The sequence below is a fragment of the Seriola lalandi genome, unplaced genomic scaffold, assembly GCF_002814215.2.
Source record: "Seriola lalandi dorsalis isolate HSWRI2012SDOR001 ecotype SW California unplaced genomic scaffold, Sedor1 jcf7180002054546, whole genome shotgun sequence".
NCBI classification, from domain to species: domain Eukaryota; kingdom Metazoa; phylum Chordata; class Actinopteri; order Carangiformes; family Carangidae; genus Seriola; species Seriola lalandi.
Genome location: NW_019525099.1, coordinates 706172 through 733493, shown reverse-complemented (window position 1 = coordinate 733493; position 27322 = coordinate 706172). Strand labels below are relative to the sequence as shown.

The following is a 27322-nucleotide window of genomic DNA, read 5'->3' as shown; positions in this document are numbered from 1 at the left end:
TTTTTGCTTTGTTTGTTTCCAGGATATAATTTCATTTAGTATTTTTTTTATGGGAAGATAGGGTAAAGCAGAAATTTGAGAAAAAGGCAGTGGGAGGATGTTTGATTTGGAGTCATCAGCCTGAAAGCCCTGTGGGTGCAATATGAAATGCAATTTCAACTGAATTGAGTCTATGACAAGATTCTGCAGCCGCTCATGGGCAGGCTGCTCTGGTTAGCGAGCGGGTTAATGAGTGAAATATGTGGGATTAAGACCAAGATGTTCTTTCAAGTCCCAGCAGGGTGTAGCGCAATAACAGCTCTGCTCTAATGTTGACCCTCTGGAAGAATAAAATGAACTCTTGATTTCATTGCTCTCAGCTTTCCTTCCCCATTTTCCCATGAAGAGTAGTTGCAACTTTAATGAAAAATGTCACCATGCCTCCCAGAGTGCATGGCTTTAATAAAATTTGGTCAAGACAGAGCTTGGTGGCCACAAAGATTTACAGCTTAGCCCACTGAGATGGTATAAGGCTCTAACGGTAGAGGAAGAGTTGTCAGTAAAACTGCTTGGGAAATATCACAAGCACAAGTGCAGAGCATGTGCTGCAAATGTATGTGAAATGTTGCAACATTCAGACACTGGAAAAATAACATTATTGTCAGTGTTGCCTGAGTTGTGTGGTCCATCACTGACGCAGTATTACGTGAAAATGTCAGAAAGTTTTTTTTTTGCATGTAGCTCACAGCTGTTAACAGTTAGTATGTCAACTCCTTCAGCATGGGAGTTGACATGTTAGTGTGATTACATGTTTACCGTGTTCTGTGTGAGGCTGCTTTCACCAAAACCATATAGCCTTCTCATTAAAGCTGCACACTCTGGGAGGAACGCGACTCCAGTAATAATGCAAATGCTCATAACATTTCTGACTCTATGGCAAATTCAAAATAGGAAGTGGCATACAACTTGGAAGATTCTTCGGTGTATAGTAAGCATCAATATCTGACCACTAATGAGACATAATAAATTTGCAACTTCAGACATTCTGGGGAAAGTTCTTATGACACTCTCTGTCAACAAAAAATGGTTTATGTTGCATGAGCGCACTTAGAGACTGCATCTTGAATATGTAGAGTGATGTATAGTCTCATGAATAATATTACCAGGAGGATAAATATGTTTCCTTCCCTTAACTGACTCCCCCAGCCAATTTATGTGAAATAAAAATGCCAATTCTAAAGGAATAGTTTAACATTTTGTGAAATACTCACCCACTTTCTTGCTGAGACCTATATAAGATACCGCACATTTGTCCTATAGATACAGAGTTATAGTCTTTGACCTATAGCACAAAGACGAGCTACCCTGGCTCAGTTCAAAGGTGACAAAATGAGCCTACCAGCACTATTGGAGTTCGCTACTTAACATATCTTATTTGGCTAACACTTTATCAACACTAGCCAGGCTAGCTGTTTCCCTCAGTTTCCAGTCTTTAAGATAAGCTAATCAAACCGGGTGCTGGCACAAGCTTTATATAGCCTAGCATACAGATGTGAGCAGCATATCAATCTTCCCATCTAACAAGACAGCATCGAGAGACTGAATAAGCACAAAAGCCAAAACTATTCCTTTAACACTTGCAAAGCAACTCCACCATCAGAGGTTAAAAGATCTAAGTTTTGCTATTGGTACATAGCCAGTGTTAGCATCAATAGCTGTTTGCTTACCAGTCTTGCCATCTTCTGCCGTCATTGCTTGTACAAGACAAGAGATTATAATACGTCCACTGGGCAGTGCCTCTGCTTTGGGGCCGACGGGATGCTACAGTGACTCGGAATTGGAAAGTGACAAGACAAGCCGACTGGCGCTAGCTGGTTAGCATGCGAACTTCAGTAGAAGCAAAGAAGTGATAGAAATAGAAGCAAAACAAGAAGGTTGCTTTTCACCACTGGACACAGCTCTTGGCAAGTAAAGAGCCAAGATCTGTTATCTGTTAATGCAAACATTGGCTATGTAGCAATAACAAAACTTTCAAATAGCTTGTTTAATGTGTGCTGGTGAAATCTTACACTGCTATACTTACACAATGTTGCTTCTTTGTTGTTGTTTTTGTTTTGTTGTGACACTGGTCTGTGCATGGAAAAACTTGAGCTAATTTCTCTGGAGTTGCTTTCTGCCTGTTTCCTTAACAACAGAGGGAAAGCTCCCCCCATACCCACACCACATGCACCACACACATGCATTCACACACAACCACTGCTTTCTGCTTCCCTCCCTCCTCTCTTCCCTGAGCTTGCCCTTTTTAGGCTGTTCCTCTTTTTTTTTTCGTCTGAAAAGGGGGATAGTATGACAGCTTTTCCTGCTTCTTGTGGATTGGAGCCGGGAGGGAGAAAACTCTGTTGCTCACTCCGTCTCCAACTTTGAGAGGAAGTTACCACCTCTTCCCCAGACTCTGTACACGCACGCTCAGGCAGACACACACGCTCTTCAGGACTTGACCACAGCAGCAACAGAGAATCAACAGAAACAGTCAGGGCTGCTTGTAGTGCTGTGTTTTTTTTTTTTAATTTGGAGGGAAAGAGGACTAAGATTTGCAGTTTGCCTGAGGCTTTCTGTGCGGACTGAACAGTTTCAAAGGGACGGTTTTTGTTATCACTGACCGGTGAGTTTGACAGTTCATTTCAGTGTATGGGGAGCACCATAGAAACCCCAGTGAACCACAACTTTTCTGTTACTGAACTTTTACAATGGATGAACTTTTGAGTTTAAAGTTTTATTGCATTGCAGCTCATGTGATTTAAAACCTTGGCAGGCTTGTTTAGAGGTGCGTGTGTTTGTGCTATAAAGTTTAATATCTGGTTTTCATCACACTAGCGCAAGTTTTATTTCACGTGAAATACGAGTTCCTTATGTGAGTGTTTATATTAGAATAAACTGTGATAAAGAAGTGAATCAGAGCAGTGTTGAGTAAACACCTTCATGAAGCCCTTTTACGCATGATGCTGACTTTTTCTTTTCTTTTCTTTGTTTTTTTGTTTTCTTTTTCAAGTATAGCTCTATGTTTCTGTTGGTATCAGTCCCCAACTGTGTAAATGCATAATAGTGTTGTCCTTCCAAATGTGTGTGTTTTCAGCATGTATTTGATGAACCAAAGAGCTGATGCAGCACTTATAGTTGGGACAGGGCAGGAGAACCCTGCTTTCCTGTGCAGCTGCACATTATTGGCTAACCTTGCAGTGATTAATTAGTTGTCACCTTGCTACAATCAAAGCAAACATCCTGTCGCTTTTTGTATTTTTTTGTGTGGCCAGAAAGAACAGACGTCATATAATCAGAGAGGCGAGAGACATCACTGGATTACAGAAGGACGTTTTAAGAGTGTACACATGGTCCATATGGCTCTATTTCTTTTTCAGCTGTTCCCCCTTCTTAAACGTGTCCATAGAAACATTAATGCGGAACAGTTAACCATATGCTTCAGCTCTCATAGCTCTCTCTCTCTCTCTCTCTCTCTCTCTCTCTCTCTCTCTCGTCTGGATGGTTGTGGTTAGCACCTCTTATCAGGGAGAAAGCGAGGTGAAGGAGGAGGGAGGTGATGGGTGGAGGCTGGGCTGGGCTGGGTTACTCTCAGGGGTCTCCTTTAATTTATATTATCTGACTGGGCAGGCAGCACTTCAGCTGTGTCTCCTCCAGTCAATCAGATAACCGTCCATAGGATGAGTGTGAATGCTCACTGTAGTTAAGTAACCCCTTCAAGGCTTCATGGCTGGAAAGAGTTGACTTCTGTATGACCTCTGCGAGCTCTTCGTGCCAGCGCACTTTCTTTTTTCAAAACCCCACTGACTCACTTATCAGTCGGCCTGTCTTATCTGTCCTGAGGATGGTTGTTAACTTATTCTATTTACCCAGAGGTCAGAGGTCAGACTCTGATTTGAACTGCTTGTCTAAACTCCCAGGGTACCAATTTGTTTGCAGGGGAGATACACAAGGTTTCAGCCTACACACAGTCAGGATAAGTGAAAAGAACAAAAACCCCACGTAGACAGATTTATACAGTGACAAGAAATAGACACAACCCCTTGCAAGAAAAAGTTCTAAAACATTATTCGTAATTCTTGTTTTTAATGTTTAGCTCAACAGTGATGAACAAGAAATGCCCACAAAGCCAAAAACAGGGGAATGTGATGTTGCCATCTTGTCCACACACAATGCATTTAGTTGATTTAGTAGTCTTACAGATGAGTTTCATCCTATAGGAGTGTTGGGTTTTTTTTCTTGCAAAAAATGCATCGTCATCACAAAAACCGTCCCAATGGATGTTCTTCCTGTCAACTGTATTAGCAACTCCTTTAATTTTCAGTTTCTCATTTAGAGTATGACTTGGGGAGAGCATTATTATAACAAGAAATAAATTATCTTGGGCTTTTGCAGATTGCATTAATAACAACTTGGGTATTTGCAATTAAAGTGTAAGTTCAGCGATACTGTGTATATATATATATATATATATATACAGTATGATGCCTCTCTTATGTCCCAGTATTACTTATACATGCAGAAAGTTTTGCATATTCTGCATAAAGAGTTCATTGTTGGTTGGCCAGGTTCTGTATTGTAGCATTGTGCAAAAAGCTAGTGCAACAGGAAATGTCAAACAGTTGTGAGTATATAGAAAAGTTCACAGTTCTGCTGTGATTTTTACTCCCTTTTCCCAGACTCTTCAAGGCTAGCCAAACATGGTAGGCCTTATAGTTTAACCTGACCATTTGAAGTATTGTACATTTACATAAACTTTACAGATCCCAGCAGTTAGTTCAATTTTTGCTCAGTGCACACTTTAAGGGCGTAGTACCTGACCTTAGCTGACTCATGATTTTGACTGGCCTTTACTAGTCCCTCTACTGGGGACCATTCAGTGGTAAAAACTAGAGATGAGTAAGTTAGCTAACAAGAAAGAACAAATATCCAGCAGAAACAGACCATGAAGGATAAATGTACGAAAACTTGAAATGCTTATGTCATAATGGATTTCATGGCACATATTTAGGCAAAGGCGTGAAGTCCTAAGTGTCAGCCAGATCAGCTGATCATCAGCTGATGTCTTTGAACACCAGCTATATACCCATTCCCATCAACAGAGTGGTCCTTTCAAACTAATTGTTGCTGCGGCCATTTGCTTTAGCTCCTGCTGATGCAAATTTCTTGCCCAGTGACTGTTGGGTGCTGCAAACTGAAAAACATCCTATGTTTTTTGATTCAAAGAGATGCATTGACTATTGGTTGAACCTTACAACTTTTTCCATTGTACTCTTGGCATGTGAACACACAGTAAATTTGGAAATGGTCTCACTGACACCGTTAGAAAAAAATAATCCCTTCAAACATTCCTTTGCTCATTTCACCATCATGCAGCAGCTGGTTTTGATTAATGCCCTTTTCAAACCCTTTCAAATACACAGTATTATGGCCATCATAATATGGGAAAATTATACTACAGAATGTGAAAAGTTTAGTCTGCACCTTTAACAGTGCTTCTCTTTAATAACCCGTGGTTCAAATAGCTGTTTGACATGCTAAGTCCACTAGGTTTGCCTAAGCCGACACTTCTATCTTGAATACACACACACACAGACAGATACATGCAACCATTCACACACATACAAAGAGGAGCACACAGAAACCGAAACCTTTTATTTTCTTTAAGCTGTGTGTGAATATTTGGTTAAACAGGATGCAAAGACTAGAACCCCATGTATTTGCTACACATGTTGTTTAAGACAATATTAACAAAAGAGAGTTGACCCAAGATTAGTTAGGCCACTCTGGAGGCAGTAGACACAACAATCAGCCACAAATTAGTTGTATCGTCTTTGCAAAAAACATTTATAGGATGATTTAATGTACTGTAATATCCGTACCAATGAAAAAACAGCACTGAGACCTCTTTTTTCTGGGTTGTACTCTTGTTTTGGAACAAAATCTCTCAAATCCCCCACCCCCACAAGCTAACAACCATCACAAGGCATTTCATTCTTTAGCAACAAAAAATGACAGAGCAATATTATTATTATCTCTAGAGCATTTTCAAATGTTTTAAATATTTTTGTAAGGTCTTAGCTCTGAGGAGTTTACATACTCATCTCTTTTGTAAAAATATGATGCCACTGTGATTCAGCGGGCACCAGGACAGATTACAATGCTGTTGCTGTTTTTCTAATTGCTACTGGTCGCTAGTAGAGGTCAGTAAATGCCATGGACTCAAAGCCCCTTAAATATCTGAAAACACGCAACCAACCTTCACTTTCACTACGAAAATGCAGTCCCTGTCACAACAACATTTCTGAACCTCCTAAATATCATGGAGTTGCTCCATACTCATGAGCAAATCATGGAAAGGGCAAACACGTGTTTTGTGTCACAGAGTGATCCATAGGCTCCATGTAATTGATACAGTATGTGGGGTTGGCATGCTGCTGGATGGTGAGCCCAGATCGATGAAAAGGGTGAGATCATGGCTCTATTTTTAGAGCTTGGGGTTCGGGATGATCTAAACCAACTGTTCTTTAGCAAATCATAGAGGAATGTTCATATGAATCAATTTCAACATACAGAAACATACACAGACAACCAGTAATTGTCAACATGCAGACACATACTGTATACTCAGGCACAAATAAACTCTGTCAGCAAACACACACACACAGTTGTGGTTCCAATTCGGCTTGCTACTGCCATGAGCTCTGCGTGATTTGCTTGATTGATTCCTAACATCAGTATGAAGATGGTATGTGGGATATCTCCTCATTTACATAGTAAATAATTCTGACTCTGACTCACATCAGGAACACATCTGGGTGCTATTAACCACTTGCCCTAACCCCCAGCTCACTCCCATATCTCCATTACCCTCCTATTACCTGCCATAGCCCACAAAACATGTTCTTCATAGGACAAGCAGTGCGCTGTGGTTCACTTTTTATGACAGAAGGATACACAGGGATTCTTTCGGGCAAGGGTTGCAGTTACTCTAAACCAAGCTGGCGCCATGTTGGCATACTGAGTCATGTTGAATTTATAACTCTACCTTTGTTGAAAGGTGTAATGTCGAAAGGCAAATAATATCTGCCCAGCAACGCCTGACTGGTTTGATTCCATGTTTACCCTTGAAAAAGTCTTCATCCTTGAGAGCAAAGCTGTTGTTCATTGAGTCGATGTCAAATAAAGTACATGCCCAAAGACGAATACATCAACGCATGAGGAAAAAACAAAGCTTTCTTTCAGCTCTATATCAAGCATGAAAACATATTCAAGGAGTTTGGACAAGATTGAAATGTCTAATGGAACAAAAACGTTAAAGTTTGAATTGTGCATAAACAAGACAGGTTTAGATCTTAATATATTTGCAGTTAAGACCTATTCAAGAGGAAACTTAATAAAAACTGGGCAAGTGCTGACTTTGCATTCACTGGAGCGCTTTGTCTCTTCAGCTGGCAGCACACTGTAGTTCAGACAAGGGTCAAATGTAATTTAACATGTATTTGGTATACCTGCAGAGGGCGTTAGCTGGGTGAGGTTTCACATCCAGATAAGTTATTATCATAGTCAATTTTATAATGGTCAATATACAGTATACTTTCTCTGAGGTGCTTTTTGGACAATCTTAAAGTGATAAAAATCTTCAAGGTGTCAACGAAACAATCTTCTCAATTTCCAGTCACTTGCTTGTTCTGGTATTTTAGGCCGTATCACATGGTCTTCATCATCAAATGAAGTTTGCTCAGTTGTTATTTAACTGTACAAGTTTAAACTTTCCATGAGTCGAAGTACCTTGAGGTCTTCTTATTAATGTTGGCTCAAAAAATCAAGTTTACAGATTGTTCTTGACCCTGGAAATGGGAGTCTTTACTCAAGAACCTCTTTACTTCTTTGTTCTGGAGCATCTAGCAGTATCATGCAGTCTTCATCAGCAGATGTAATTTTGAGTTCCTAGAGGTTCTTTTTTATTTATAGACAGATTGAACATCTTCAGTTCCATGGTAACTGTTGTTTCCAGTGAAGAAGGGGTTGTAACCTTTGGCATAAGACTTGGGAGGGATGCATCCGAAACTGGGATCAAATACTGCACAACAGCTGAAACAAATCAGTCCAGTTGGACCAGAGCTTTCTAGCACTGACTTTATCCACACCTCCTCTCTGTGTTGTCTTATTTTCTCAGCATTTTATATTCATTAGATAGGATACAATAAAAAAAAAAAAAAAAGAAGACAGGAAGTGGAGAGGGAAAGAGAGTTGGATTTAACATGCAACTAGGGTCTCCAGCCAAACTCAAATCAGGGACTTTGCCATTCAACATTTAACCACTAATATGCCCCAAACACTCTATGTGGAATTCATTACACATCTGGCTACCCTTTCTGCTAATTGTTAAATGCAATATTTTACTTTCTGTCGCCTGTTTATCTCTTCAAGTTCTTTACAATCTCTCCCTAACTTTAAGATGTCTAGCTTGTAGCCCCGCCTTTGAATGTCGCTTCTTGTCTCTTTTGATGTGGTGCACGAGGCGCAGTCAGACATTGGTCTGGCATTCACTCTCAAAAACCCATATGGGGTTGTTTCAAAATATTTTAGTTCATTATATCACTCAGTGTCATACTATATCTCATTGATCCAACACAAAGTAAGCATAAAACCAACTATAAAAGTTTTTTCAAATACTCTCCGAGCTGGGTCTTTTTGGGGTCAACCTCACCTGGTGCTCCATTTCTCTGTCTTGATGGCAACCACATGCCTGTCCTGCTTCCAAATGCAACAACCTTCCTCTCAGTCAGAAACTCTGGCAGAGCTTGACAAGAGGGAAGCAGCACTAACAGTTAGCACAGCTTGAATCCCAAGATCTTCACGTCAAGAAGAGGGGAAGAAATGCACCCCTATTTTCTCCAGAAATGTTCTTTGCAACCTTCTTGGATGTGAAGAAATCTCGCTGCGGCTTCCACAAGAAATTACCTTCGCCCCATGAGTGCTTTCACAGACTCTGTAAACGGAGATCTCGGTTTGGACAATGTCTCTGTTTACTGAGTGATTGCCTGCACCTCTGTTGTTTTGGGGAGATCTTGAAGTTCCATTATGTTTTAAGACTTGGAGAACACTCAGGTGTGTGATGAATGGCTTGTAGCGACATCCAGCATATATTTTTGTGATACAATTTCGGATTCTTTGGAAGTTTGTAGCTAGCTGTTAACCTTCCATCAGAGACTGAGAAAATGTATTTTTGGGTAGGAGAATATGTGAGCCAAGACTGAGCTCTGATTCTGTATATGTATTTAAGGGGACCACGTAGAGTTTCAGAATGTGCTCGGCAAGCTGAAAATCATGAATTAATGACCCAGATTGGTTTGTTTGATGTTGTGCATCATTAAGTCCAGACTGATTTTCTTCAGTAGCAGCCACTGAATCAAAGCAGCAACTTTTTAATGAACATAATTGAGAGTAAAGATACCATGTAAGATGCTATAAATTCTTTAGCAGCTTCCTTTACTAGATTGAGCCTGTGTAGACTTGAGTTTAAAAACACTGAAGTGTGATTTAATTCAAATCTGGCTATTTTCATTCTGTGAAGCTCCGTCCCAGGCGAACCACAGAAAGACCATCGATTGTGCCAGGAATTGTTGCGGCTGCAGAGAAATTCAAGGTATTAAAAATATTTCTCTCCCTCTGCGGTTCGGCGTGTGTCAGGACAATGAGGAAATAACACCGACTTGCTCCCTCGTGTAATCTGACCTTTTCATCTTCTGTGTATAAATCAAATGTGGCTTGACTCCCTGCATAAATTCCACTGAAGGGTTATGACTTTGATTCCTTCACTGTGGAAGAAGAGTATTGTGGTTGGATGGTTTATGAAACAAGTATTACTGGTTAAGTATCTGGGGAAAATCGCCTCTGTTCTGTGACAAACCTTTGCTTTAGAGGTCTGCCCCTGTTTGGAGTCAGCTGATAAATCACCCAGTTGACATGTGTACAGCAGACAGCTCAGTCATTCTGTCTTATACTTATCCCAGACAATGGCAGTGATGCTGTAAGAAGGCTTGGACCTGGATGTTGTCCCTGCGGAAAGGGACAAACCCTGTGGGAAGGAAGAGCCATTGTGGTTGTCTTCAAGTGGATGACAACAGAAATATCACACTACATGATAGTTTGGAGAGTTTTATCCACTCAGCCTCTGCAACCAAACCAAAGCAAACAATGCTCAGTTAGAAATAGCGTCTGACCTCTTCTAAGGCCATAATAGCACACCATACTGTGTTTATGTTGGCATCAGTCAGAGCACTTTTTCCTTACATAAATAGCTCATCACTGACTGATGGATTTTGGAAAAAAAAATAGCAGAGCTAGTTGCAGCCTTTATAATTTGTTGCTGGGATTATATTTTGTTTTGATTTAATATGAGATAAAAAACAATTAGACATACATTTCCCACGCAATTTAAGCCATGTCAGGATGGGTTCCTTGATAATTTAATAGTCAGCAGCGTGCAAAGGACTCAGGAAAAGGATGCCTGAGTGTTTGACCTCAGGATATGAGGCCAGGAAAGAGCAAATGATAAGCTAGCAGGGACAAAAAAAGGACTAAACATTCACGTCACAGATGTGGCACAATGACTCGTGCTGCAGCTGGCTCGACCAGATCACTGGAAAATTACATTTCAGCTGTCTTATATCTCCGCTCAAAACATATGATTATTATTTGTAACTAAATTAATAAAGGCAAAGCATTGCTTGTATTGAAAGCCAGAAACTACACTGAAATATTTTTGGAAATTGGAATTTTATGCAGGTTTCCCACACAATAACACCATATGGTGTCCTCATTCTTGGGATATTGTGACTTCTATTGCAGAACAGATGGTGTGAAAGCTCCCACCAGTCAGCACTACCCAAAAAACTGCAATTTATAAATTCATAAGTGCAAAACTTTGTTTATTAATTTGATTTTCGCCAAAGTGCTTATCCTGATCCTGTATCAGTGTTTGATTACAACAGGAGCCATACTATGAGGACTGCTGTTTTCATTCATAATATTTACCAGACAGTTAATAATGCAGCTTAAGTTTGAGCAAAACATGATGGGACAAAATGATAGACCAAATCACTATGGCATGACTCTTATGATGGAGGTCTCAATTTTCAAGGCTGAAGGGAAGGGCAACATCTGCAATAGAAAAAGCAAATTGGGTCACTTGGAGAAAATGACTGAAAGTTGAGTCATGGATACATAGCTGGGGAGGAGAGGGTCTGTTAATAATTTCCTACTTGGGGTAAAACAAAAACACAACAAAACAACACAGCAGGATAATTAGTGTTTAGATGGGCTTTAAACAGGTCTCCACTTGTCATTAACCACCAGTAACAGATGCCTGAGTCCTGATGAAGCTCAGGCTTGCTGCATTCCAGTGTGAGAGGAGGCCAGTTACTGTACTGTAGGTGTCCACTCGTTAGCTTTGACCTTGGCTTGAAGAACAACTGTAGTCATCTGAGCCGTTCACTTTATTACCCTTGAGACAAAAACCAAACATCTCGTTGAAAGCCCATGTTCTTCAGCTCTGCTTGGATAATGATGAATAGATTCCGTTAGTCTGGCGGTGGTGGGAGGGGGGGTTGGACTCTTTGGGAGGGAGGAGATTAACTTGTTCATAATTGAAAAGAAAGGAAGGAACTCGCCAGGAAGACAGTGCGTAGGTCCATCCCTGTGGTGTGGAGCAGAAACAAAAGGCCCATCGTCTCGCTCCCGTGGGGACAGAGGGGGTGGCCTGGAAAGCCCGTCGCCATAGTGACCGCTCTGTCACTTAGCCCCCCGAGCGCTGTCTCAGTCAGGCGCTGTGCAGTGTACATAGGATCTGCCAAGAGTCAGCAAGATCAAAATCTGCCCTGGAAAGCACAAAGGCTCTGCTAAACCAACTGCAGCTGGTAGAGGAGCTTTTTCCTAAACATGGCTATGAGTTAGAAAACTTCACAGCATGGCATTTTTCTCAGCCCTCGATCTACCCACCTGGCATGTAAAACACTAACCCCCAGCAAGTTATAGGGCTTTTATTGAGTAAAAGAAAGTGATTCTGTGGCTTTTGTTATAGGATTTCTGATAGATTGTTGTGGTTTGAATTGCTAGAAATGTGAAGGGACTCTGGTGAGGCAGGGGACTTTAAGCTCCCTCCATTATTCACACTTTAGAAGTGAACTGAAAATTTAATTCCACACACTTTTTGTGTGAAAACATTAAACAACTATAATGATATTAGCCCTGTATAATGAATAGTCCTGTAATCTCAGCACTCTGTATTTTAGTCTGAGATGGGACAACTGCAGTCCCACAGCTGGTATACTGCATGTGAGGCCTTTAGAACTTAAGTGATACTATAAACTGTTTGAAGTTACTACGCGAACAGATCCAATCAAATTACATTGAAGACATCACAATTTTGGTAATTAAATTTTTTTTAATTTAATTAATTAGTTTTGACCTAAAAGACAAAGACCAATAATCCTGGTCTCTTACTAAAAAGCAAAAAAACATTTATATTTAAGGTTGACAATGAAGATATTGTTTGCTTTACTTTTTCAGACAGCCTAGACATTCCTGTGTTTTTTACAGTCTCTGTGCATTTTACCCTGGTTGGGCTCAAGAGAGCACAGTTGAACCACTGGCAACTGAAAAGCCTGCCTCTAGTCTCTAGCTGGACCGTGTATCCTACAATAGGCCTGTCACTGTTTGCATTGCAGACACCTCACTGAGTTTGGTTCTAATGTAGCTTGACGTCTGTGTGTCTGTGTCTGTGTGTGTATGTGTGTGTGTGTGTGTGTGTGTTTGCTCTTGTCTCAGGGTGGCCAAATGAACTGTTTAGCCTGAGGACCAAAGATCACGGGGCCCTGATCCAACAGCAAGGCAGGGAAAGAGAGAGGAGCGTTATCCTTTTGCATCCATTCTCCAAACTCTCATTACACTATGAGCTGGGACTGAGGGCGCACTCCAAAGTTTCATTTTGTGGTGAGTTTTATTCCCTCTCTGTTCTCCCCTTTGTGTTTACTTCTGCTTTTACACGAGAATGTTTGCCGTCTTTTAAAGGTCATTAGTGGGCCATGTTACATACGGTTTACTGAAAGCTGCATCAACAAAGCTCCAATGCTTCATAAATCACTGAGGTATTCACACCATGATAGAGATCAGGCACTGAGGTTATCAGTGGGTGTAATTTGGAGGTAAATGCAAACACAAACATGTGGTTTGTGCAATTTGAGGACATCCATATGATCCCTGTGTAGGCATAGTGACATGTGGTTCGACTTAGGGTGCAGTGCACACAGGTTACAGTCAGACAGCTTCAGAGTTCATCATCATTTCACATGAACAGAGTGGGTTTTTTTTCCACAGCCAGCCACAACACAAAGCGACATGTTAAAGGGGAATTGTGCTAACATTAACTGGAAGGATTAAAGACACCTTCCTTTTAGTTTTACACTGGTTGCCATCAACACTCTTATGTGCCTCATGGTGCAACACCATGATGTCATCAAGCCAGGGAGGTGGAAATTGTTAACAAAATGGCAAAGTGGAGGAGAAAAGCCAGAGTCAGCAGGAAAGGGCTGCGGGGTGAAGAAGGAGGGGAGCTGCGGATGGTTAACGGAGGAAATAGACCCAACAGCGCAACACGAGTGTGGTGTGGTATTCCATACAGGCAAATCCAATAAATGTTTTGCTTCAGATGAGAAACAGACTTGTTTCTCCTGAAGACAAAAGCTACTGAGTGAGGAGGTAACATGAAGGTAACATAGAGAACTGGATACAGATAATTGCTGAAAACAAAAAAAACAGACTGCAAAGGAGAATGAACATGAACTGCTCTTGTACCTCATCTGGCGAACGGCTCCACAGGTTTTTACTTTAAGAAAGATTTCCTCGGGAGGGTTAGTAGTCACCACTGCACACAGGAACGTTTAAAAACACAATAGGGCTCCTCAGACTAACAGGATGCCAGGAAGATAGACAGCTTAAATGTCAGGGACACAGTGTCCAAACATTACAAATAAGTCAACAACACACTGGCCTTTTCCACTGAGCTATACTGATTGATCTGGGAGTCCTATCAGGCAGGAAAGAGTCCTTTGTGGCTGCTTGGAAAATTGACACTTGACCTCATTTACAGAGGGCTGTCATGATTCAGAGAGAATGGCAGAGGCAGAGAGCCATGTTCCAAATGCGTTATGGTGATCCCAGATGAAGCCAGTGCTTAAAGAAAACACAGAGGAGCTTTTGTTTGACACTTGGTGGGCCTCATCCCACCCACCCTCAGGCATACGAAGAAGTGTTGTGGTCAGTGGGTTTGACATCCAAGCACTGCACAGAATGTAACACTGGAGGAAGGGTGTTTGACTTAAAGCACCTGGAACAGTATTAATAGGGTGTCTAGATGCATTATACACCAAAGTCAGATTTAATATGGTGTCACATGTTTGTTGTTTTTCAGGTGTGAATAAAACAAAGGCAAGATCACCATGGATGTGAAGAAAACAGAAATGGACCTCCTGAGCAACAGCATAGCTGCTTATGCACACATTAAAGGTAAGTCACACTCTGTAGCCCAGCACAATACCTACACCGACCTGTGTTCATGATGTGATCTTTAATGACCAACATTTAACTCTATCTGATGTTGTTCATTTGTATCGTTTCTGTAGCAAACCCAGAGAGCTTTGGCCTTTACTTTGTGCTCGGAGTGTGTTTCGGCCTGGTGCTGACGCTCTGCCTCCTGGTCATCCGCATCTCCTGCAAGCCACGGACCAACATCGCCCCCTCCACGCCTGAGAAAAAACAATTAAAGGACATCAGCGAGGAGGAGGAGGAGAGTGAGGATGATGAAGATGAAGAAGGGGACGAGGTGGAGGCCCCAATCCCTTTGCCCAGCACAGAAATCCCTGTTGGTAATCATAGCAGCCAATCAGATGGGACGCTGAGTGTGAACGTATTTACTTCAGCCGAGGAGCTGGAACGGGCGCAGCGACTGGAGGAGAGGGAGCGTATCATACGTGAGATCTGGAGGAATGGCCAACCTGATATCCTGGGGACGGGAACGGGGACTATTGGAAGAGTGCATTACTACTAAGAGGCTACAAGGGAAACACTGAAAACTCTGTGAAGGAGTGACAAAGACCTTTGAGTGGGCACGGTGTCCCTAAAGCCTGCAGACCTGTGTTAGATACAAAATGACACATGGAGACAGGACAAACAGTGATGTGATGTGCCACCTTTGATACACTTGGCTCTGACAAAGCCGAACTTTGAGATATTGCACGTCTTATGAAGCAATGTTATTTTCAACTGACTATATGAACTAAAATCAAGAGATTTCTTAACAACTGATTAGTCCATATGGAAAAGAGGCAGTATGAATGTGGGAGCTGAAAGACACTTGAAGTAATCAGTCTGTTAAAATGTATGGCGCTTAAGAACAGAAATGCACACAACTTGGTTTATGTAGGCTATGTAATAGGTGAAAAATGAAAATATAAATAAGTACAATGTATGTACTGTATGTTGCAATGAAGATTATGTGTTTGCAGTGAAAAGGAAAAGGAAATTACATTGTTTGAACAAACACATATCAATCAGTTTTTTGGGTCAGAGATTACACATTCAATATAATGCAAAGACAATTAAAATTGGAAAATTTATAAAGTACATTAAATCCATGTCTATATTTTCAGGGTTAATTCCACCAGCGGAAATGGCAGAATTAAAGTATTAAGCTGAAATAATTTACTCCTTGTTTCTCTTCATAATGCTCAAATGTCAGACAAATAAAAACAACAGAGCTCTTCTTCGCTGTACCTTTGGGCCATGGATTTATAATCAAGTTACAAAAAGTCTGAAAGCCGATTTTTATCAGTATGATTAATGGAAAGGTCATTCTTTGTCATTTGTTATTTCTGCTCAATGTCTTTGTCTTAAGGTTAAAGAAATAAAGTTTTATAATAAAATGTCTGGGAACTCATAACCGTGCTTTTGTGTTTCTACAAGGCTCTGGTGGACAAAGGGTTGAGGTTCTGATAACAAAGTGCAGCTGAAGAATAACTTTCATTTCTTGCCCTTCTTTAAAAAAGGAAAAGCTCTATAACGGAGACAACTCGGGAACCGGATGTAACTTATATCAAGCGCGCCTTTTAGGTGAAGGCGGTTCAACCTGATGGCACCTGCTTACTCGTCCACCGCTCCTGCTCGTGTTCGTGTAGTATTTTGTGGATACACTAGTGCGCTAAAAGTCCAACCATGTTACATAAAGTCTCGTATATTTGCGTCGCTTGTTTCCCCCGCCGATATCATATCAGCTGTCCTCAAACATTCAAGCCGGAAGTCTGACTTTTCTCCCTCACCTGCAAATTGGAAGCACATCACAAAGCTAAGTTCTAATTGTTTTATCTAACATGTATTGCGAAAGCTGCATTTACTTTGTTGAGCTTCTTTTGGCAAAGACTTTAGCCATGCTAGCAGTGAGGTGCTATGGGTTGGTCTTTGGTTGATCAACCATTTTGACCCAGCTGATTTGAAACTATTAGGTGGTTTGAAAAAAAATTCATAGACGTTTGTTTCCCCCAAAAGATGAGACAGACAACACGATTAAGTGAGTGCCTTTCCTCCTTCCCCCGAAGATTAACACCTGTGATTTAGAGTGAAACATCTCTACATTAATTGACTCAAAATTTAAAATTCCCAGATGATCCTAAAAGTGATCCCCTAGTGCCACCAAGTAGGAAATGTTCTGACAATAATTGGATGGATTGTAATGAATTTTAGTACAGATGTTCCCCACAGGATGAATTGCAGTAACTTTAAAGGTCCCCTGACTTGCTGCTAAACAGCAAATGTTAGATGGTGAATATAGTAAACACTTCAGTACATCAGGGTTAACGTTTCCATTGTGAGGATGTTAACTGACAGTAACATTTAGCTCAAGGCACAAGTTGTTTGCGTGGCTATAAACTGTTGTTAAAATCTTTCTGTTGTTGACCCTGCTGTCTTGGACTTCACTGGCTGCTGCTTTGTGCTCTTATGCTGTTGTTTCTGCTCGCTGGTTTTGCTCTTATGCTGGCATGCTATGCAGGCTGCTTTCCCGCTGCTACGCTGTTGATATTGATGCTGGCTGCTCATTTCTGTTCGTATTTGTGCTCTACCCTGCTGATATTTGTGTTTCTCTTCTGCTGTTAATACATTATGTGCATGTTGGTCATTTCTGTTCCTATGCTGTTGATTTAATGCTGGCTGCTAATTTCTGCTCTTATTCTGCTGAATTTACAGCATGTGCAGGATTGGGATTGGTATTAATTGTGAATGGCTTTCCTGCAGCGATTGAGCTCATTTTTCCTTTGGTTGTTTGGCATGTGCATTTTGATGCGTTGATGCTTTTGTTTCTCACACTTGACTACTATGTGTGCTGGGCTGAATTGGTTTTGTGACATCCTTTGTGTCTGGTTTGAGAAGTTTCCTGATGGCTCACTGTACTGCCATGCGTCTTTAGTAGGGTAATATTGAACACTGGCTTCAGGGAGGTAACAGCTCAGTTATGTAATTATTTCCCTGTAATATTGGCTTCACAGGAAACTGCATGAGTTTTGTCACACACATAGGTGGCCATTTTCTTCTGACGCTTTATATTCATCTTAGAGAAATATGTCAATGCAATGAGTGCTCACTTTTCTTTTACACCTTTACTGCTGCTGCTGCTTCTGTCTCTGTCTCTGTCCATGTGCTGATGTTGATCTGCTGCTGGTTACTGAGGTGTCTTGACAATTATTGGATGGATTGTCATGAATTTTGGTACAAACATATGTTCCCCACAGGATGAATTGCAGTAAGTTTAAAGATCCCCTGACATGCCATGTAATGCCACCATCCAGCTTCAGCTGTTTGTAGTGTTTAGAGCTAAATAGTAAATGTTAGGAAACATGATGGTGAATATAGTAAACACTTCAGTACATCAGGGTTAACATTTCCATTGTGAGGATGTTAACTGACAGTAGCATTTAGCTCAAAGCACAAGTTGCTAGCGTGGCTGTAAACTGTTGTTCAATTGTCTTTCTGTTGTTGACCCTGCTGTCTTGGACTTTGTTGCTGCTTTGTGCTCTTGTACTGCTGATATCTGCTCGCTGAATTTACTATGTTTACCATGGCTGCTTTTCTGCCCCTGCTATGTTGATATTGATGCTGGCTGCTCATTTCTGTTCGTATTTGTGCTCTACGCTGCTGATATTTGTGTGCTGGCTGAAATTTCTCTTCTACTGTTAATACATTATGTGCATGTTGGTCATTTCTGTTCCTATACTGTTGATTTAATGCTGGCTGCTAATTTCTGCTCTTATTCTGCTGAATTTACAGTGTGTGCAGGATTGGGATTGGTGTTAATTGTGAATGGCTTTCCTGCAGTGATTGAGCTCATTTTTCTTTTGGTTGTTTTGCATGTGCAATTTGATGCGTTCATGCTTTTGGTTTCTCACACTTGAGTATTATGTGCGTTGGACAGAATTGTTTTTGTGACATCCTTTGTGTCTGGTTTGTTTTCCTGATGGCTCACTGTACTGCCATGTGTCTCCAGTAGGGTAATATTGTACACTGGCTTCAGAGAGGTAACAGCTCATTAATGTAATTACTTCCCTGTACCACGGAAAGAAGATGCTCACTAAATAGTTTGCTCCCTTCATTGTCTGTGGTGGCTAGCCCACACAAAGTAGATTCCATATAATAGCTGGTGCCATGCACTGTGTCTAATGTGGTTTTGGGGGAGGAGTGTATTATTGTCACTCCCAAAACGCTGCTGTTCTGACTTTGGCACACGCTCGTGGGGAGTGACGAGGTCAGGGCGTAGATGGCAAATATCAACTCTGTATTCACATAATAAATCTTTTCCACGTGAGTTGGCCGACTGACATATTGTTTGGCTGCCAATACAGACTTACAGAACATTGATGAATTGCCCGCACTGGGCGAATGTTTATACTGGACATTATCGCAAGTCAATCTTCAGTGGTTTGGTGATTTACAAGTTATGAAAGTATGAATTCTTGGCATGTCAATAAAGCTATACAAAAGGGAAAATACACTAAATACTCATTAGGGTATGGCACGTGTCCACATTCTTTCTGTTGGCCAACCTGGGGCCAGAAACTTGAGTGCTACATCCTTGTGCTGGGAGGCTGGTGTTGCATGGATGAACGTCTTGGCTGAAGAGGACAGCAGGCCAAGAACTACTGCTAGAGTCTTCCTCAAAGTACACACTGTGCTGGAAGAGCGGACAGGGTTCAGGTTTGCCTTGGGGCCCACTCTGTTTTCAAATGGAGCCCACACTGAAATCTTCTTCTATTGAGGTCTTGGAAAAGCCTCACATGTGGTCACAGGCTTTCAGAAATCAGAGGCGTTGATGGTGTGGACTCTTTGAAGTAGCTGTGTAATTATATTTGTATAAACCTCTTGTGACTGGCTTTTACCTCAAAATCCTAGGACCCAAGATATGTTTTACTAGACCCACGACTGAATATTTTTGAATAGTGTCCCTTTCATTTCGCAGGATGTAATCAAGACGCACGTGTAATTAGAAGCAACATGCATTTATGAAACAATACATCAATAAAAATTAAGTGGACATGACTAAGAGGGGAATCCAGTTAGGGAAACCCATAAGTCTGAACCATAACACAGCGTGGGAAAGATGTCGACAAACACGAACAGAATACAAGATGTAAGGCTGTCATTTATGGCTCTTAGGCTGATTACAGAAAAGATCCTTTTTATAGACAATGACATGTATAGCTACGTCCATGCTACTTAACCACTGCTAGTTAAATTACTTTCATTTTATTACAATGGTCAAATTTGAATGTTTTTTGGAGTATAAAATGCAGCAAACAGCAGTCCTTTGGCTATAATAATATGATTCCTCTCATTAAATGGCTCCATGTTAAAGTTATCTTTTTAATATGTGGCAGATTTATTACCATTTCCCATGAGGTCATGCATGTGATTTGTTTGTGAATCGGTCCAGACCTTTTCTCTGACACAGGCAAACTGTTCTTTCTCAGCTCCTCTTTCACAATTTCTAATTTTAACTCCAAGGGATTTTTTTTTGTATCTGACCTCTGAGCTCCAAAATGCTTCACTTTTCAACACTTCAGTTCCATTTCACTCGTCTTAGATTTCTCCAATGTTACGGTGCACTGTACACTGCTTGTTGTTGCTGGAGACCTACAGCAGTATGTTTCTTACAAGTGAGTCAAATATTCACACAAGTGGTGTATTATGATTTATAAGAGTGCCTGTAGTGTAACCAGCACCCGTCATCACTGAGATCTTTTAGAGGTCCCTTAGTCAAAGAAGTGAAATTTCCACTCGTATTTGCAGGGCTTTACAGAAAGAGCATTCATTTTTCAAGTCCTCCAAAAATTCTGAAATTTCTGCAATATCATCTGACCCTTTGTATGTTTACACTCATTTATCTCACCCCTTGTCCAAGAGGGAATGTGCCCTCGATCACCATTATTCAACACAGTTTTTAAAAATAGTATGTTCCCATGGCAGTTTCAGAAGCACCCTGTCCCTGATGAGCTCCAGATGTCGTCCAGATGTGCTCTGCAGTGGGCAACACTAGTAGACTTAGACAAGGAACACACCACCACTACTACCACCACAATTTGGAGCCAGAACCAGATTTATATGCCTCATTCTGAAGATGGCAGGATCCAAATATGGTCAAGTTAAATAAGTTTCTCTATGATGGCTGCAAAGAATTTCTTATTAAATCTTCCCACTGTGATGAGTCACTAGTGAAAGAGTTTTCAGAGTGAGTCAGTTTTTCTCAGTGACATGAGATGCCTTTTCTACGTAGCTGCAAAAATGCAGTTGACCACAAACTTTATATAAATCCTGTAGTGCTTCGACAGCATTTTTTAAAGATTTCCTCTTGTAAAAACAGTGTCCATTAACATGAGTTATTTGCTCAAAGTTTAAATCTTTTCACGTTTACTCTTCTGGGTGAAATACTTTTTTTTTTTTTCCTTTTTTTTTGTGAGATCAGTAGCACCAGTTTACTTCCATTAATCCAGCTTTCACTGACAAGTTTGGCACTTCTCTTTATGTAGAAGAATGGACACACAGTGCCCCCAAGTGGATTAATGCAGCATTACATTCTGATGTATAATTTCACCTGCATGTCAGTCCATGTTTTAACAGTAGAATTTCAGGTCCCCACATTCAGATAACAGTGCTCCTTTGGATGACTTCAAATTATCTTTTTAGTTCTTTGCAAAATACATCACAGTATTTCCTCCTATTTACAGCTGCATATATTACATATTCTGCTGAGGCGTTATGTTAAAAGTACAGTAAAACCTATGACAAGTAATAAACAGTTGAAATAGAACAATGCAAAACATAAATTTACTATCAAGCGTAACCCACTTAGGACCAGTATTTGTTTCCAGCATTCAAATATGTTTAAAAGTTTAACAGTGTATCATTTAAAAGTCTTTTGGAGGATCAAGTTTGTTCAGTCCAGTGCAGGAGTGGCTTGATATGTCCAACTTTGCTTCCTAATGTCGCCCTCGTTTGTGTGTCTGCAGTGGGAGAGCTCGCTTGTCTTCTCCCTCTCCACTCCACGTCAGAAAAATGTTCAACTTGTTTAAATTTGCAGTCCGAGGGCCATGCGTGGCACACTGTCAGACAGCCAGCCCAGTCACTGTGCGTGTTGGGATTTTTGCTTCATCCTCAAACTGTTTACTTCTTCCTGTATGGGAAAGATATTTTTTAATCAATTATTACCTCAGTCATGATCTACGGAACGACAGCTTCTGTATTCTGTATTTGGCAATGTGCAGCGCAGGCAGAAAGACTGAATGCATGCAAAACCCAACACACGCTTCACCTACCTGCAGTGCCAGTTGTTTGTCTCTCTGCTTCCTCAGTTCTTCTTTCACTTCCTGCATGTCTTGCCTGATCAAAAGAGACGGAGACAAAAAGTAGAGATGGTAGACATGATTATGTCGAAATAGGTCAGCTGCACTGTACACTGCCAGTGGAGTCACATGAATAAAGTCATTTAGTTTTTGCAGTGAGAGTGAACACCACATTGTAATTATCTTCTAACTAATACACTGATATAAAACTGAGATATAATTGATTTAATTAACACATAACTATATATCTAAAAGCCCCTTTAAACTGTGTGATTTTGTCTGTCTGCGACGTAAGTTGACAGTGGTGAGAGAAATTTGGTAAAATCTGTGGTCATCAATGCAAAATGGTGGTGCTAAATCGAAGTGAGAGACAACTCCACCGACAGCCGATTTGTGAACCAAAGGCCTGAGGCGAGATTCAGACAGTGACAGAAATTTAGCACTACGTTCTCACAGTGTGGCTGCTGCTATGACCCACCTCAAAAACCTCTACAAACTAGGGATTTTCCTAACCACTAATTTCCCAGTCGACAGATATTATTTATTTATTTATATTATTTATTTATATATAGTTACACTTAGACTAGTCGACAAATCTAAAGTGTCCACACAGCCCATGCTGAATGTGGTTGCGCATTGCACCAGCTGAGTGGTTATATGCCATGTTATTCTGACAGCCTGGATACAACGTTGTTTTCATTGTTTACATCAAAATACTGCCAAACACCGCTTTTTTTATGATTTGTTATCTGTGTACATCTTAGACGCAACAGTTAACTGGCGTTGTACATTAATTGAATATTTATGATTAGTTTAACTGATAAGTACTTCTGGCGCCAACCAGCGACGACAAATAATCACACACATTCCTATTATCCTATTACAAACCAGTCGATCAGAATATAACGTGAACTTGCACAGAATACAGTACATATTGTACGTGTCATTGTTGAATAAAGTTTAGTAGAAAAAAATGCATTAACCTGGAAGAAAAAGTTTGTGTGACTCTAGAAAAGAGGAAAACCTTGAGGGGATGCCTTTTCAAAACATGAGGGTGGTACATGGGGATGACATGACCAATAACAATGATTACAGGGAAAAGTTGTGACATAAACAGGTGCAACAAAACCAACAGGGAAGCAACTACACAGTCCTGAAAGAAGGGTTTTCCGGGAACACAAAGTAAAACAACTGTGTGGGTGGACTGCTGGTGTATAGGGTTTTTTAAGCTGTTGTATATTTGTACATAAAGTGTTTCTAATCAAAAATGGAAATATGCTTTTTCAAAAAACATGACCCTGTAGATTCATTTTAAAATCCACTCTGGTTAAAATCACATGTTGAGGGCTCCAGTTGGCAGGAAACCATGTGTCTACAATTCCACACAGCTTGGCTCGTGCTTCCCAACCGGGGCTCTGTGATGTTTCATATCAACGCAATCAAAGAGACGAGATATGCCAAAGATCTAAAATGGTTGAGTCCAGTTTTATTGCTGGATGGAGCACTCATGTTAAGTACACAGTTTGTACTTCTCTCTTAGGTTTTGATAAATCACTTCCTGTGTGCGTTTAAGTGTCTACAAACATCAGAAATTCAACTGGGAATAGATTAGGCGTCTTAGAGAAGATAAGAAACACTTTTTAATGTTTTGAAGTCCCTCTCTGTGATTCAACATGACAGTTTTTATATTTAATATTAAAGTACAGCAGCTTTATTTTTCTCGTAAACACCTCCCAGTCTCTTAGGTTTTAAACATGGCCATGTTATGGATGAATGTTACTCACTCATGTCGTGTCTGTAGCAGATCCAGAGTCATCCTCAGCTCTTTGATCTCGGCCTGTAGGCTTTCCACAGTTAGCTCTTCTTTAGTGGTCACAGGTCTACCATCCACAGCCACTTTGGGCGGCATTGGTCGAACAGGAGGCGGTGTCTTGGGGCGGTGCTCAGGCTTTGCTGGTGACGGCAGCAGATTTTCTGTACCCTGCAATGAATAAGGTTGCTTTGAATGACATTGTACAGACCAATGAACTTCACTGGCTTCATGCAAAATATTTATTTTTAGAATATTTTTTTTGTAAGCAAGGTGACTTCTCTAGTAAGAACTTTTTTGGCAATGATTCCGGTTCTGTGTTGTCAGTGGCGCTCTGTGGAAGAGAATCAGCCACAAATTTAATGATCGTCTTTGCTAATAATCCTTCTTCAGAACCTGCTGTAAGAACTCCACATTCCTAGCTATGCCAGTCTGTCTGCTTTCTTTTGAGCAGTCAAACACAAATCATAAAAGGATACTTTAGGGAATAAATTCCTTTATTTCTCAGGATGACTTTTGATAGCCTGGGGATCAGGCCTAAACTTGTTGCCCTCCGTGTAAAGGGGGAAGGTAGACAGCCCATGAAAACTTTGGGTGTGGCTATAACTAGGTTCTTTTCTCTGGTTCAAACATGCCACATGGCTGCGTTGCATTCTGATCTATTGAGGGTGCAAGTGCAGGAATTCTTATCTCTTCCTCTGTTACAATAACTTCTCTTGTGACTGCTGGACCTTAGAGCATGGGTGAGTCAGTGGAATGTGTAAAGCCTATAAAATATGTACCACCCATGGAAAACATTTTCTGTTAAATCTAGAAATACCCTGCCATGAGAAAATGGGGGAAATTAAAACAGTATACCACGTAATAACTAAGATATGTATTTCAAAGAAACCTATCCTGACCCATTGTACGACAAAAATGTAATGTGATTTTACTGGACAAATGCACAAGATAAAGTATAGGGAAGCCTCATTGTTGCGGTGATAATCTCAAGTTGCAAAGGTCATCTACAGAAATAGTAGTCAGTAGCCAGGTGGTTTAGTGGGGTGTGTTTGTTGCCAAAGTCAGGCATTTATTATGTAACTCCTTCCTTCTGTGTTGTCCGTGCTTCAGGCTAAAGTTGTTGCAAACTGATAATACATCAATATTTGGCTGTCACTAAACTGGACATACTTGTGCTGTCGTGACCAGGCCTGACGGTGGTCTCCTCTGAGGGGGTTTGGCTCTGTTTGCTGTAGGGTGGATCAGCTTTTCAGTCTGCACATCCACTCCATCGAACTGGTCGGTTTCCTTCTCCTCAGGTGGTTTTGATGAGAGAGGAGCCACATCACCGTTGGTTTTACTGAAAATGAGAGCAGATTTTTCTGAGTTTGAACGTACGTCAACCTTTGACTGAATGAAATGAAAAGTGGGGCACATGAGGGGTGTAAATCATGATCTTCTGACATCTTTAATGAAAGTCAACTGTGTTGCACGGACTGTAGTTCATATTCTCAAGGAACAAAAAAAAAACTTTGAGTGAAGTTTCCGGTCTCGTAAACTCTGATGGGTGCAGGTGCAGATCATGGCAGCTGGAGTCTTGAAGTCTCTCCGTATGTCTATTTTTGTTCTGGCATACGTTTCACTTTTACAGCACATATAAAATGATGGCAGGTCTCGAGTCGAGTCACAACTCGATACCCTTTACATCCTGGTTTGATCTGATGTGAGGCTTTTAAATAATCAGCCTGAATGGGAGTGAGTTTATATAACATGATGACGGATTCTTAAAAGAAAAGCTGGAAAATTATCCCTTCCAAACTTACAGTATTTACTTGGAAACAGTTTTCAGAAAAAGTTGTTCTCCATTAGCAGCCCCCTCAAGAAAGGGCCGTTTTTGTTTTCTTAGCTTTGTGTGTGTGTGTGTGTGTGTGTGTGTGTGCATGTGCATGTGCATGTTTGTGTGTGTGTTTTGCTCAGGAAACAGGAAATGGGCTGCTCTCGTCTGTTTAGGCCCAAAATCTGACTCATCCCAGAGTTTCCACTGAGCTAGTAAAGGTCGGGCATCCTGGCATTCTTCTATTAAGACACCATGGCAACTGGTGGCGGCAACCAAACCCTTTAACATCTAAAGGCTCCGCTCCCGGTGCCAGACCAAAGAGGAGAAAGTGTTCCTGACATTTCCCCCAAAGGCTCTTTCGCTTTAGAAAGGTTGCAAATGAATCACTATTCACGTCCGTGAGTCAGTGGACATATTACCCAGTAAGTCTTAAGTGGTGATGCATGGAGATAAGTAGTGCAAGAGAACATCAGGCCCGTTTGGCAGAACTCACTTGGGTAAAAACTTGTTAGGTTTGTCTTTGACCGGAGGCGGACTGGGCTTGTGGATGGACGGCAGCTTGACTTTGGTTGGAGGATTGGTTCTCAGGTCCTGAGCCTCTGGTTTGTCATCTTTAAAGCAAAGTCATCACATTACTCCACAACATTATTTATTTTTAGATGGGAAAATGTCCCAATAAAGTTATGTTTACCATGGGAGTCAGTAGTATTCATACCTTTTGTCTTTGCTGGACCACCTTTCTCCATCGCTGATGCCTCTGTCTTCACTGAAAAAAACAGCAGTGAATGAAAATTGATTTCGTCAGACCAATATTGTCACTTTGAGTCCTTTGGAAAATGTTTCCTAAAGCAACCATTTTTAAGGTCCCTTCAATCTGCAGGACATTTGTGTGTAACAGTATGAATACAGAGCAGGTCGTTGCTAAACTAAGCTAGCTTTCACACCTGCAGCAGGTGATTTTCCTGTGATAAGTAGTGATACCCTCTGTCAGTTCTGCTTACTTTGACAGCACCACTTGTATTAATGTATGATTGTTTTCCTTGACATGACTTAGAAGAACTAGAACACTGCCAGTAAAAAAAACCACTGGCTTATTTTATTAGTAAGAGAGATTTGCATTCATATATGCCAGAAAGCCGTATGGTTTAAATTTGGTGGAGAAAAAAAAGCGAATGGCCATAAATTGTAATGTTGTTTAAGAGCAGTTGCATGGGAAAGAAATTATGTGCACATCGCTGCAGCTGCATCCAATACTACTGTAGTAACTGTTCCCGAGGGTCTCAACAGGTTCATCAGGGACAGACACTCACAATAATACAGCCCATGAGAGAGTTCACCTTGGAGACTGGGAGAACAGATGCTTAAATTAGGAAGCCTCAGTCAAATGAAGGTAATGTGATTCCTGTTTGCCATGCAAGTCAAGTGCTTGAGAACAGATAAGGTTGAGGAACCTGGTTACAGCCCTGATAAATAAATACAATCGTGAATATAATATAAGTAAAACTGCTCTAATGCATCACCCTCAAGAAAATGAGCACAACACTTTGCTTAAAGCTTGTAGGGCTCAGGCTCAGAGACCAATAACTGACCGAATAAGAACACAGGAAGCCTACCTTGACTGTTCAAAGCATTGCGTAACATTCCCTCTTAAGCAAACCATCCACACAGCAGTAGTAGCTCAAGTGCTTCTTCTTGTGCTGGTTGTGAAAAATCTCTGTGACAGTTCCCCCCCCC

General features: G+C 40.9%; 2 protein-coding genes across 4 annotated transcripts in view; one reads left to right on the top strand and one right to left on the bottom strand.

The window, feature by feature from the left end:
• Nucleotides 1-16005, top strand: part of eva1ba (eva-1 homolog Ba (C. elegans)) — a 31648-nt gene extending 15643 nt beyond the window's left edge. Inside the window, exons 1-4 of one of the 3 annotated variants that reach the window (XM_023415254.2) lie at nucleotides 2350-2641; nucleotides 12850-13014; nucleotides 14492-14586; nucleotides 14703-16005. In XM_023415254.2, coding sequence (XP_023271022.1) covers nucleotides 14520-14586; nucleotides 14703-15127 — 492 coding nt within the window. In that variant the 5' untranslated portion in view covers nucleotides 2350-2641; nucleotides 12850-13014; nucleotides 14492-14519 and the 3' untranslated portion in view covers nucleotides 15128-16005. Of the gene's footprint in view, nucleotides 1-2347; nucleotides 2642-12849; nucleotides 13015-14491; nucleotides 14587-14702 lie in introns of those variants that run through there. The other 2 variants (XM_023415255.2, XM_087176320.1) reach the window with 2 other exon arrangements.
• A 5112-nt stretch (nucleotides 16006-21117) lies between these two features.
• Nucleotides 21118-27322, bottom strand: part of mnmip1 (manchette microtubule inner protein 1) — a 12037-nt gene continuing 5832 nt past the window's right edge. Inside the window, exons 11-16 of the mRNA XM_023415257.2 lie at nucleotides 26304-26354; nucleotides 26082-26199; nucleotides 24943-25111; nucleotides 23744-23940; nucleotides 21933-21996; nucleotides 21118-21790 (exon numbers count right to left, since the gene is read on the bottom strand). Coding sequence (XP_023271025.1) covers nucleotides 21740-21790; nucleotides 21933-21996; nucleotides 23744-23940; nucleotides 24943-25111; nucleotides 26082-26199; nucleotides 26304-26354 — 650 coding nt within the window. The 3' untranslated portion in view covers nucleotides 21118-21739. The remainder of the gene's footprint in view (nucleotides 21791-21932; nucleotides 21997-23743; nucleotides 23941-24942; nucleotides 25112-26081; nucleotides 26200-26303; nucleotides 26355-27322) is intronic.